The sequence below is a fragment of the Miscanthus floridulus genome, chromosome 1 (genome assembly GCF_019320115.1).
Source record: "Miscanthus floridulus cultivar M001 chromosome 1, ASM1932011v1, whole genome shotgun sequence".
NCBI lineage: Eukaryota > Viridiplantae > Streptophyta > Magnoliopsida > Poales > Poaceae > Miscanthus > Miscanthus floridulus.
In genome coordinates, this window is record NC_089580.1 from 158022384 (window position 1) to 158036269 (window position 13886).

General features: G+C 48.8%; 1 protein-coding gene and 1 pseudogene across 2 annotated transcripts; one reads left to right on the forward strand and one right to left on the reverse strand.

The window, feature by feature from the left end:
- Positions 1 to 1665: 1665 nt before the first annotated feature.
- Positions 1666 to 3197, forward strand: LOC136499430 (peroxidase 2-like). 2 transcript variants are annotated; one of them, XM_066495090.1, is made up of 4 exons: positions 1666 to 1935; positions 2046 to 2240; positions 2368 to 2533; positions 2622 to 3197. In XM_066495090.1, exons 1-4 carry the CDS (start codon positions 1729 to 1731, stop codon positions 3005 to 3007), a joined length of 954 nt encoding a protein of 317 aa, XP_066351187.1. In that variant the 5' UTR covers positions 1666 to 1728; the 3' UTR covers positions 3008 to 3197. The 2 variants fall into 2 exon arrangements, with proteins under 2 accessions (XP_066351187.1, XP_066351191.1); XM_066495094.1 differs by having other exon boundaries at positions 2049 to 2240; positions 2622 to 3196.
- A 3079-nt stretch (positions 3198 to 6276) lies between these two features.
- On the reverse strand, positions 6277 to 7623 carry LOC136499447 (peroxidase P7-like; annotated as a pseudogene).
- Positions 7624 to 13886: the final 6263 nt, after the last annotated feature.

Consider the following 13886-nt stretch of genomic DNA (forward strand, 5'->3'; position numbering starts at 1 on the left):
GTGCGGCAAGAGCTGCCACGTCAACGGTCACCGAAACCGGTCGTCGCCACGTCAAACCTCTGCCGCGCCACCATGCATGGTGCGACATAGGCATTTGGCCGCGCCAGGACAATAGACGCGGCCAAAAATGTTAATTTAAAAAAAATTACAGTGTTAGATTTAAAATTAGTTATCAAAAAGTGTTAAAATTAAAAAAAATCGTGCAACGAAGGGTGCAGCCAGGTGTACAAGGTCCCTACCGCATATGGAATTTTGCTTCTTTTTAAGCTGTCCAGCTAATTGATGATCGTCGTCGTTGTTAATACAAGCCATCATCAATACGTAGTACAGGCCTGGCATGGCCTGCAGGACAGAAAGAGACAGAAAATGACGGATTTGTATTGTATCATCACATATAACGTTAGCTATAGTAAATAATTACAGTGCACTAATCCTTATATATATCAGCCTGTTCGCTTGCTCGTAAACGATCGTAAATTTCCAGCCGGGAACAGTGTTTTTCTCTCACACCAAACCAGCCAGCAGTAAATAATCCACGATACGATACGGTCTCCCGAACAGGCTGTATATCCTTGAGATAAAAACTGTACGAGAACACTGCCAGGCTAATGCTATCATGCATGCATTATGTAGAAGGAATTGGTTTGTTTTGTTGTGTGTGTTCGCACATACATATCAGGCAGGCAGGCAGGCACAGGCGAGGCAGACGTGCATGTGGTTCCTACCGATTCAGCTGGATACGTGCGTTAACCGATCAACATCATGCGATAGGACCAGCCGGCTGATCCTCCTCAGCGAACACGGTTATCAACTAGGCGCTACAGTGTTTCTCTCTCACAAAATCAGCCAGTTTCAGTCAAGTTTTAGACCAGCGAACGGGACCAGTGGTCTGAAACTTGACTGAAACTGACTGATTATGTGAGAGAGAAACACTGTAGCGGCTAGTTAATGAACAGTGTTCGCTAAGGAGGATTAGCGGCTGGTCTACCAGACCAGCGAATGGGCCCATATTCAGCTGGATACCTGCGTTAACCGATCAACATCATGCGATAGTATGGAGTTTGGCCTGTACGTGCACGTTTTCTTCAGCAAACGTTAGGCCAGTTCCAATACTAGAAACTGCATGTAGTTTCTATACCTATTAATTTTTATAGACATTACATATATAAACCATGACCCCAGCGAATAATTTCTACGAACAATTTTCTGTCCAGTCATGTACATTCTTTCTCCGTTCTCTACTAATCACATCCTTATATCTTGGTTCTCGTGTAGACATGGTTTCTAACTTAGACCCATTTTCTATGATTTATACTCTCTTTTTAATAACTACCTTACCACATCAATAAAACATTTAGGTGACAGTATAATTAATATACATAGAAACTATGATGGTTTCTACAATAGGAGCGCCCTTATCTATGCTTAGCAGTAGCAGTAACAGAGATGCATTTATTCCGGAAGATCGCTCTGTCCTTCCATAATTAGTAGGATTTAGGAAGGCCTATCGTAACAGAGATGCGTCGCCGGCAGCCTGGCACACTCCTGATATGGCTGCATTCAGACCAGCTAGCAGACACGGCACCGTGACGGGGCCACTGGGATAGTTTCTGGTACGCGCGTTTGGAGTAGCAGTGGCCAGTGCTATATATGCGTGAAGTCGTGACTGATCGATGACCTGCGCCTCGATCAGTCAAAAGATAGATAGTTAGATACTGTCACAGTACCATGGCTGCTGCTTCAGTTTCCGTTCAGGCGATCGTCCTCCTGGCCGTGGCCGCTGTGGCGTCGGCGCAGCTGTCGGCGACGTTCTACGACTCGTCGTGCCCGAGGGCGCTGGGCACCATCAGGAGCGCCGTGACGGCAGCGGTCAGCAGGGACCCCCGGATGGGGGCCTCCCTGCTCAGACTTCACTTCCACGACTGCTTCGTCCAGGCAAGTCCTCGATCGTCGTCTCTGCCGCCGCTCATGCATACCGTGGCGTAACACCAACACCTCTAGCTAGCTCACGTACGTACTCCTGCATGCATTCCGTGGCGTGACAGCAGGGATGCGATGCGTCGGTGCTGCTGGCCGACACGGCCAACTTCACAGGGGAGCAGAGCTCGTTCCCCAACCGGGGCTCGCTCAGGGGCTTCGACGTCGTCGACAGCATCAAGGCGCAGGTCGAGGCCGTCTGCCCGCGGACCGTCTCCTGCGCCGACATCCTCGCCGTCGCCGCGCGCGACTCCGTCGCAACCGTAAGATCGATCCATCAAATAATGAAGGAAATGCGCATAGATTTCGATGTTGTCGACAGACAAGACAAGCAGCACTGACCGAGACCGGATGATGTTTATATATTCTGCTTCCTTTCGCTGCTTGCAGTTAGGAGGGCCGCCGTACACGGTGCTGTTGGGGAGGAGGGACTCCACCACGGCCAGCCTCTCGCAGGCCAACAGCGACCTCCCTCCTCCGGGCTCCAGCCTCGACAGCCTCATCAGCGGCTTCGCCAGGAAGGGGCTCACCACCACGGACATGGTCGCGCTCTCAGGTTCATGCAACTCGATTGCTTGTACACACACTACTGACAATACATGATCCGCCAATGCATGACAACTCATACGTACGTGGTCGTGCAGGAGCTCACACGGTCGGGCAGGCGCAGTGCGCCAACTTCCGGAGCCGGCTCTACGGCGAGTCCAACCTCAACCAGTCCGACGCGGCGGCGCTCCGGGCCAACTGCCCGCAGTCAGGCGGCAACGGCAACCTTGCGCCCATGGATCTGGAGACGCCCAACACGTTCGACGGCGCCTTCTTCCGCGGCCTGCTCTCGCAGCGCGGGGTGCTGCACTCCGACCAGCAGCTCTTCAGCGGCGGCTCCACCGACGCGCTGGTCCAGAGCTACGCGTCCAACGCGGCGCAGTTCAGAAATGACTTCGCCGCGGCCATGGTGCGCATGGGCAGCGTCGGCGTGCTCACCGGCTCGCAGGGCCAGATCAGGCTCAGTTGCTCCAGCGTGAACTGAGAGTCCGGCCTGCCTGGACACCCTGCGCGTGCACCCGCGGTTGAGAAACCTTTGGGCCAACGGCCCAGTGTTTTGTGTGGTCGTGTCGTGCTATGGTCGAATAAGATTGTTGGGTCATTTGTGTATTTTTTTAGAGGAAAATAAATTCATAATGTGAAACTGTGAAGGCAACCAACGCACATCTCGAGTGGAAACACAAGCGGCATTAAGGCCCGGGTGCGAAAAGCAAAATAGGGCCTACATTTTGGAAATACAAATAACCGAAAGCCAAACATGTTGGCTCCAACTCAAGAACATATATCATGGTGAGGGGAACAGAGAAGTTGCAATTTATTAATTGGAAGGATGATTGTTAGAGACGTATAGCAGCATTCCTTGGAGCAGCTTAATCACTCCTCATCAGTCAGATTTTGGTGGGGATCAGACAAAAATCACTTCTCCATTTACATCAACACTAATGTTCGATCGGTAGCTTGTTACATGTGATGGCTTCAGCGATGACCACAACAAGTTCACCATCGTGGGAGTAAGTTTCATCACCAGGAGGTCTGTTTGTGGCTACTATATGCAAGGAAAAATGTGCTCATCATGGGCACTCTCTGTGGAGATATTAACTCCAAGTCGTCGACCTTATTTGTCGATGAGTGTGGAGAGAAAATCAAACATTCAACTTGGTGGATCAAGATTTTGAAGGTGCTGAATTTGCAGGTTATATTATATATACCCAACGATTCAACCGTTGATGATTTTTATTGATTCAGATGTGATTTGATCCAGTTTCAAATCGTTGGATCTTATAGCACGTCCAAGGTTTTCAGGTTGGTCGGTAGATTCAGCATGCGTTGATGTTTGATTGTGCTCTTTTCAGCTGCAGCATCGAATGTATCAATCAAAACCCCTAGAGAAGACAACAGTGGAAGATCTTAGATAGAATATTATTTATTTTTATTTTAGTATTATTTATATAATTTGGGGTTTTATTGTGCCTAGTTTTAATCATTCCTCTTCTCTTCAAAAAAGAAGATGAGATGACCACCCTGCAGCAGAAAAAAGATTAATACTCCATCTTAAAATATAAGGAACATAATTTTCAAACAAAACAAGGAGCATGGCAAAATACCGTACTACCCCTCACTAATTAGGAGGAAGTGTGGTTATTGCTTTTCTAGTTTAAAAGGAATATTTACATGTTATTATTTCCTGCCATAAATTAGAGAGAAAATGTATGGCGTGCCTAGAAGGAAAGTGGTGTTCGGTCAATAAAAGCAGAGAAGGGGGAGGACATGAGGTCCTAAAATACTTTATATTTTGGTATAAATTTTGAACACCCGATTCCTTTTATTTTAGGACCAAGGCAGCAGGAGTTACAACTAGACTAGTTAGGCTTTCTTTTGCTTGGCTTAATAGCGGTACTGATGGTTGATTGTGGGCCCCTTAACTTCTGGAGGCCTGTTCGGTCACTCAACAAACACTTGCATTTGGTATTTATTTACTCTCTCCCCTGTCACAATACTAGTAACATGGTTTTCAAATTGTAAATATTAAGGACACTATTTTTTATTCGAATACTTCCATAACTATATCTATAAAAAAATATGAAAGTGCGCTTCAGGATGAATCAACCCATTATAATTTCTCTCTCGTTTTTTTCAAATCTACATATATACTTTTAACGTATCAGTACTTCAGTAGTCTTCCGAGCTTCAAAAGTTTGACAAAAGAAAAACTTGTCATTTTGCATACTCCCTCTATTTTTATATATTTGATATAGCACCACTGATTTTGTTCATCCGTTTGACTACTGGTCTTCTATATTACTGTAAATAGAAAATATATTAGGCAAGTTTTCTTATGTTATATCTAGTAGTAGTCATTTCATTTTACGTGCTAAGTAACTAAATAAATATTGTTAGGTCAAAATTTGAGCCAAAAGTCATACAAGTTTTAAAGTGGAAGGGGTACTTGTGACCAAATGGAGCACCATAGGTAGTCCTTGTGCCAAGTGGCAGATCCAGAGCTAGCTGCTAGGAAGGAATTTCTTTTTCTTCCTCATCCAACTTCACCTCTTCTTGTTTTCCTTCTTTGTCCTCCTTGTTTCTCTTTCTCCACATCTTCCTCCAATCGAGATCTCCACCACACCTATCCCACCTTCCACCCCACCCTGACAAATCTTCGCTAGTTGACATGAAAATGCATTTGAGGATGAATCCTCTTCCTAGTGGTTGTCTCTGCCGCCATCCTGCCTCCCTATGGTAGTCGCCTTCGAGTTTCACAGACAATCCTTTCGCTTTTCCCCTTGTTGGATCTCTATATATGTCAATATCCAACCATATAGCAAGGGAGACTGGTCACAACTTAGATCTCGTGTAATTTTATGGGGGTGGGAAAGGGGGAGGGGTGTTGCTCGTGATGGCTTTTGGGCCTTTTTGCGAAAGCCCTTGACAACAATGGCACCTATGGGCATCAATCCAGAGGCATTGTCTCAATCTTTATACATTGTGTCTCTTATTAGAGCGAGGATCTCTCTCTTGGTGAAAATTTCAAGTCTTGCGATGGTGGAATGTTGTTTTTGCTTATGATTTTGAGTTGTTATTTGGGTTGTGGTTTGTTCCAATGTTGTTTTATGCTGTTTTGTTTTATCTAGAATTCCATAGACTAGGCGGCCTTTTTTTAAATTTTCTACTTCTAATAAAACTTATGGCAACGTTTTGCTGTAATTCCAAAAGAAAAAGTGAGAATATAGCCAAGAAAACCAAAGGCGCCATGGCAATAGCAACAAGAGAGACGACGCCATTAGTAGTAGGTTCACCAACTGAACGCACGAGCAGAAAACCCCTGCGGTTGTTGCAAAAGATGATTTGAGCACACCAGCATTTTACCAATAAGGTGCAGATCATCCTTCATCTGTCTTAAAAACATCTTTGCTTCCTCTCTATCGAAGTACAACAGTAATTTGAAATGCGTAGTACAACTGAAACATCAGATGAAACAATCTTACCTCACAAACTGCGAATCAAATAAACAAAAGACTGAGCTAAAATTTGGCTTCTTTGGCTTGTTCGGCTGAGCTGAAATTTGGCTTGTTTGGCTTTTTTTTCAGCCGGAGCAGTATTTTTCTCTCACAACATTCCAGCATGAACAGTGTTTCCAGCATAAACAGTAAATAATCCAGCTCAGCCGAACACTTTGGTACAGCAAAATAGGAACCAGCCCTAAAGCTCCCTTTGGCCGGTGGCAGAACAACATAAATGTAGAAAACTTATCTCAAATAACACGCTCTGTATGTTTGACACGACCACATGAACAGTCTGACCCGTCAGCTGTGAGCTGTGCACGCGCGAACCAAATCCACTCAAGAGTAGTTCACCTTCCTGCAGTTGTAACGGATCTCGCCGCTGCTGCCGGTGAGCGGGCTCAGGCTGGCCATCCTCACCATGGCCTCCGCGAAGTCCCTCCTGAACGCGTCGGCGTTGGCGGCATAGAACCTCACGGGAGCGTCCGTGACGCCGAGGCCGCCGGCGAACAGCTGCTGGTCCGAGTGGAGGACTCCCCTGCTCCGCAGCAGGGAGGCGAACTAGGCGCCGTCGAAGTGCGCGGGCGTGGGGTCGAGCGGGGCGAGGCTGTCGTCGCCGCTGCCGGTGGCCCGCGGGCACACGGCCCGGAGCGAGGCGGCGAGGGAGCCGTCCAGGGTCAGGGTGGCGGTCTCGTTGTAGAGGCGGTCCCGGAAATTGGTGCAGCGGGAGAAGCCCAGCGTGTGGCCTCCCGAGAGCACGACGAGGTCCTGGAGGGAGAGGCCGTGCGACGCGAAGGTGGAGGCGAGGCGGTCCAGGCTGAAGGTCGGCGCCGGGATGCTGTTGTTCGCCGCCGCCTGGCTCGCCGTCCGCGCGTCCCGGCGGCCCAGCGGAACGTTGTACGACGGGCGTCCCAGCTGCATGCATGATGGGAAAGACGACCACGATGCATTCGTGCATGCATGCGCGACTAACTAGTTAATTAGCTGCAGTGCGTGCTGCATGGACGGGTGGTGAAGGTTTTCGTGCGTGCGTGCAACAAGACGATGGAGGCGAATGAACGAACCGCGACGACGGAGTCACGTGCCGCGACGGCGACGATGTCGGCGCAGGAGACCACGTTGCCCCTGCAGGCGGCGTTGACGGCACCCTTGCTGCGGTTGATCACGTCATAGCCGCGGACGGAGTTGGCGTTCGGCGCGGCCATCTTCTCGCCGGTGAAGAAGGGCGTGTCATCCAGCAGGATGGACCCGTCGCACCCCTGAGGCCCTGAATCGAACCGAGCACAAAGATAAAGATCATGTCGGAGAGATGTTGAAATGCATGCATGCATCAGCGTGGTGGGACGTGATTAACTTGCTAGTAATGCATGCATGCATGCATGCAGTCGTGGAAGTGCAGCCGCAGCAGCGACGCGCCCATGCGGGGCTCCGCCGCCACAGCCTCCTCCACGAGCCTCTTGATGGTGGGGAGCGCCGCCGGGCACGCCCTGTCGTAGAAGTGCGGGTCCAGCTGCGCGCTGCTGGTCGTGGCCAAGAGAGCGAACGCCACGGTCGTCGCGACACACGCCGCCGCCACGAAACGGTGAGACATTGAAGCCACCATCGCCGGCAAGCTCAACAGCTTCTTCTGCACCACGTTAATCAGCTAACTAATTGAGCTATCAGACGACAACTAATTCACCGATCAGAGCTGGCTTTTGGCTCCAGTGGATGCGAGAAAAGCACTACTCGAAGCGATTTATATAGCCCATGGAGTTGACTCGTCGACTCGGTTCTACGCAAGCAAGCTACCTAAGCTAGCGTTTCGCGCAGAAAGCGTTAAAGAAGTGAGATAAATGATTCAGTAGATGAACTAAGGAAAGGCGTGTGGAGTTGACTACTCTATGAAATGCTCAGGATTTCCAGCTGGTAGGTAGGAAAAATGGAGACTGAATGACTGATGGATGGGCTGCGGTGCGGTGAGGCTTTTGTTGCTCAACGTTTTTTAGCTAACCACCGGTCGATCTGATGATGATGATATCCTAATGCATGACGATCGCCGGCAACTAATCGCGGGGAAGTTGCCTCGATTTGCTCAGCGGGCAAGCTTCATGAGAATATGAGATGAAGGTGATCTAATTGACCTACCTAAGACTAACTCAGCTGCATGTGTGGCCCAAGTTCATTGATCGTACTTGCTTCTCCGTTATTAAGCGTTTTTTTTATATGCACCCAGCACGAGTGCACGACAACGACAACCACAACAGCACCCGAAATTTGTACACTTGTACTACGCATACGCTGCTACTGGTACCGTTCAGCTCCTGTACTACTACTGCCAAGATAATGTTGTCTCCTTACACTTAGGAGTCCCAAGAATCGAATTCTTTTTTTCTTGATATATGCGTACGTGAACAAAGTGCGCAGGCCAAAGATTGAGTTTCTTGATTTCTTGTTTTGGAGTGTGGTTCAACCAATTCTCAATAATCCATAGAGTAGTCCCTCCTTTTAAAAAAAAATTTAATGCACTCCCTCAGTTCCGCTAAAACGTGCAACTATAAAACCCTGTTTGGTATGATTCTCCTTTACTGGTGGAGCAATTTTCTTTTGACTTGGGTTCCATGAGCAACTTCAATGGTGAAGCTGAAGTTGTTTTAGAAAAAAAAACATTTGGTAAAACAGCTTCTCACGATAGATAGGAGAGAGTGGGAGCTGACAGTATTTTCAGCTCCATCCAATGTCCATCCCTTGTGAAACTGGATTTTAAAAGGAGCTACACTTGATGTTAAAAAAAATGTTTGATAAAATAGCTTCTCATAATATATAGGAAAGAGAGAGCTTGAAGAAGCTAGTATTTTTCATCTCCACCCAACACCTATCCCTTTAAGCAGGGATGAAAATGGGATGGATACTTCCCGATATTTGTCCGTCCAAAAGGGTCAAAACACTATTTGGATAGTCCATATCTGAATCTGAACATTTAATATCTCACTGTATGCAAATCTGAATACTGAAAATTAGATTTCTGATATGTATATGAGATAGATATCAAATATTCGAATGATCCGAATCCGGTTCTAAGGTCCAATAAAAGATATGGGATATAATATAGAATATGGGACATAATGCAGGAACACTGGTATGCAAATCTGGTACGCTCCCCTATCATATCCAATTCAATGGCCTTTAGGGTCTTCTTGTCAGTGGCGTGGTCCAAAGCACCAGTTGTGCAAGGGATTAAGATGGTCGTTAGAACATGTCAATTTTTAACAGAAAAACAAGGGCAACCTCACCTGGTGGCATTAGATACACAAGGTATCCGGTCTCAGTCTTCTGGCCAACAATGGACCCTTTGCGTAGATTCTGATGCTTATTCTCATAAAAAAATGAACTCCCAAGATGGTAGACATGAGCTCAAAACGATAGAGTTACATCAAAATTGCTGATTTTACTCAAAAACAATTCGCACCCATTTATATTAATCTTCACAGCAATTTCAATACCCCAACCATAGAGAACCCCTACATGTTTCTATTAATCTTAGCTATTCAGAAATTAATTGCTGGTTTTACTCAAAAACAATTTAGATGAAAGGATTCCATGCGTTTTGTTTTGTCCCATACGGCTTATGAAAGGTGTTGATCGCGGCCTCAAAAGCTGTAACCTGGACAGTTGTGCCACCATGAGACAATCATGGTTAGCTACCATCAAACAATGACTTGGAAAATTGCAATGGACAGTCAAAAACCTTAGATGAGAAAATTGCAATGGTAAGTCAAAAACGTTGAACGAGAAGCACACTATACGTCGGTGCGAAATGTGATCGACAAGTAAATATTTATAGTTTTACCGTGCGCTGTGATCAAATGTGGCCTAACACGTGATGACACAGGATTTATACTGGTTCAAGCAATGTGTCTTGCATCCAATTTCAGTCGATCGGTGACTTTATTTCTGAGCCCAGGTGCTCAAAGTTTACTGTGGGGTTACAAACGAGTAAGGAATGAGAAGGGAGTGTGTTAGAGGTCCGGTCAGACTCTGATCCGAGTGAAAGAGAGTGACAGATGCTCAAACGTGCGCTAATTATTGGAGCGTATGCTCTGTGTGTCCAAGCTTATCCGTCGTTGAGAGCATATAGACTGTGTCCTTTTAGGAGAGAGCGCATCCCCTTTTATAGATGAATGTGATGGCCTTACAAGTCAAAGACGAAAAAGAAGAGAGTGTGTACGGGTGCTACCTAGTCTTGTCGCCCACGCCTTCAGGTACGGCATACCATCGCCCGCCATACTATTTATGCCGCCATCGCCCACCTTACTATTCATGACCTGTTGTACCTGGTAGGCTGCACAGTGTTCGCCTAGGACGGCAAACGACGGCGCCCACAATACTGTTTGTGCTTTGACACGTCTGGCAGGCTGTATAGTGTCCGTCTAACATGGTAGGGTATGGTCCTCAGTATTCTGGTTGACTTGAGCACCTTACCTTATCTACTCCGCCTGCTCCCCGGGCCCACACCGAGCAGGCGTCCTGGTCGGTCGTTCCTAGTCGGCCCCGACCGTGTCGGTCGGGAAAGAGAGGCAAGCAAAGATCCAGCATATCCTCGGTCAGAGAAACGGGGTCGGAGTCGAACTGCGGTCCCACCACGGCCAGGCCTTCCGGTTGGGGCTCCGACCAGGTCTCCTGGCCAGAGGTGCCAGTCGGGGACCGGATCGTGGTCTCGGTCTGTCATTGTGTATTTGGGTCGGCCTAGACGCACGTTGTCACTGCGTCGCCTGTTGGGCCAAGTATTACAGGGAAGGGGGTCCATTGGGGACCCTAGGTTTATGAACCCGACAGGAGCCCCTGAGCCCCTTTTGGGACTTCTGTAAAGCCATGAAGGGGCTTTTGAGGATGCCCGAGAGTACGATGCTAGAAGATCTCTCGTAAGGAGAGAATCGTACGTCTTGAACGGGCCCTTGTCCTAGATTCTGGATCAGGGGACGGAGAGAGGGAGGAGAGCATTGTAGCGGGAGAACAAAGATCTTAGCTCCCTTGTTCCGCTTCATGCTCCAAGGTGCGGAGCAACCCCGGGGCTGTTCACACACGGTTTGCGTGTTATTGTAAAAGCCTGGGGCTTGTGTTTTTAGCTTAATGAAAGCTTGTATTTGCTTTGTAATTCATGTGCCCATTGCGCCGTGGAGGCGGGCTATTTATTGGAACTTCGGTGTTTTCTCCCTTGGTTTGTTGTACCGTGTAGGGTAACCAAGTAGGATTTAGGCACCCAGTGGGTACAAAGTGACGATGATGACCTCGTGATCGGTGAAGTAGTGTAGGAGCTTCCGGGTCGCCATTAACATGGCGTATAGAAGCTTCTGGACATGGGGGTAGCGAACCTTGGCATCGGTGAGTACCTCACTGATGAAGTACACTGGTCGTTGGACCTTCAGGGGGTGTCCCAGCTCCTCCCTCTCGACGACGAGGGCGACGCTTACCACATCGTTGCTTGCCGCAATGTAGAGGAGGAGAGGTTCTCTCCGTTTGGGAGCGATGAGGATTGGGGCCGATGTCAGCGACGCTTTGAGGCTTTCCAAAGCCTGTTATGCCTTCTTTGTATAGACGAATGCGTCTATCTTCTTGATAAGTTTGTAGAGAGGCACCCTCATTCGCCTAGTCGGGAGATGAATCGGCTCAGGGTGGCCAAATAGCCGGTGAGCCTCTGCATGCCCTTAACGTTGCGTATAGGGCCCATGTTGGAGATGGTCATGATTTTTTTGGGGTTAGCTACAATGTCGCGCCTGAACACGATGTATCCGAGCAGCTTCCCCTTTGGAACCCCCAAGACACATTTTTCGGGATTTAATGTGACGCTGAACCTTTGGAGGTTCACGAGTGTGGCGGCCAAGTTTGCGATCAGGTTGCTAGCTTGAGCCGTTTTTACTACTATGCCATCTACATAGATGGCGATTGTTAGTTTTGGCCGCTCGACTTGGTCAGGTTGGTCGGGCAGGTCAATTTGGTCGGTGAAGCATTGCTGCATGCACCGTTGGTAGGTGGCGTCAGCGTTCTTCAGACCGAAAGGCATGGTTACGTAATAGTACGAACCATACGAGGTGATGAATGAGGTCGCGACCTAGTCGGACTCTTTCATCGCAATCTGGTGGTAGCCTGAGAAGGCGTCTAGAAAGAAGAGGATTTCACATCCTGAGGTGGCAAAGGAAAATGGTCCTTTGGGCACACCTTGTTGAGGCCAGTATAATCAACTCACATTCTCTATTTCCCATTCTTCTTTTTTCACAAGAACAGGGTTGGCTAACCAGTCGGAGTGGAATACCTCTTTAATGAATCTGGTTGCTAGAAGTTTGGCAATTTCTTCGTCTATGGCCCTACACCTCTCGTCATCAAAGTGACACACGCGTTGCTTGGAGGGCTTTGAGCCCGGGATGTCGCGTAGTGCATGCTCGGTGACCTCCCTCGGTATGTCCGGTATGTTAGAAGGCTTCCATGTGAAGACATCCCAATTTGCGTGTAGGAAGTCGGCGAGCTCGCTTTCCTATTTGGCCGGGAGCTTGGTCTCGATCCACACCATCTTGGTTGGGTCAGTAGGGTCGATCTCCACTGCCTTGGTTTCCTTGGTCAGATGGAAGGCACTCGAGGAGGTCGGCCCGTTGTAGTTAGGGACTGCTGGAGTCACTGAATTCCCAAGCTCTAGGAGCTCGATGGAGTTGATGATGGCAAGTGGCGAGCTCGTAATGCTCACGGTCGCATGTGTAGGTGTGTGAGAACCGTTTGGTCCCAGCATCTTTAGCTTGAGGTAGGTATAGTTGGCGATCGCCATGAACTTGGCATAGCATGGCTGCCCCAAGATGGCATGGTAGGACCCTGAAAAGTCCACCACCTCGAAGGTCAGGACCTTCGAGCGGAAGTTGGCTCGATCGCCAAACGTGATGGGCAGGTCGATATGCCTAAGTGGGTACGCCTGTAGCCCCGAGATCACACTGTGGAAGGGAGAGCTCATAGGACGGAGCTCCGACCGAGGGATGCGCATGGCATCAAGGGTGTCGACGTAGAGAATGTTGAGGCCACTTCCTCCGTCCATCAGCACCTTGGTGAGGCGCTTCTTGTGGATGATGGGGTCAACGACGAGTGGGTAGCGACCCGGTCAGGCGACGTGGGAAGTATGGTCTCTCTGATCAAAACTGGTCGGGGAGTCCGACCAACCAAGGAAAGAGCGAATGGCTGACTCGGTGGCCCATGCCTCTCGGTAGCGTACCTTGTGCTAACACTTGGAGTGGATGGCGTTGGATCCCCCAAAGATCATGAGGCATTCCTCAGGGTCAGGGAAGCTATCTCCATCATTACCCACCATGCCTCCCTTCTTGACCACGTCCTCCTTGCCTTTCCCTTCCTTTGGCTTACCGGCTTGCCGCAAGAAGCACTTAAGGAACTCGCAGTCCTTGTAGAGGTGCTTGATGGGGTAGACGTTGTTGGTGCATGTGTTTTCGATGAGCTTGTTGAAGTGGTCAGACTGGCCCTACCAGGGCTGTTTGCTCGCGTGATCGGTAGCGGCGACCAAAGTTGGGTTGGCTGAACGACGCTGATCCTTCTTGTTTTTCTTGCCCTATTGTGTGGAGGGGCTCTTGCCATAGTCCTTGTGCTTGGCCTTGCCCTTATCCCGACCGCTACTGAAGACCGCCCCGACTACCTCCTCACCAGAGGCGTGGTTCGTGGCAATGACGAGTAGTTCGCAGGTGGTACGGGGATTCACATAGCCGAGCTTGTAGACCAGGGTCTGGCAGGTTGTCCCAGAGAGGAACGCGCTGATGATGTCCGTGTCGACAACATCAAGAAGGGAGTTACACTATTTTGAGAACCTATGGATGCAATCTCATAAGGACTCATTGGGCTCTT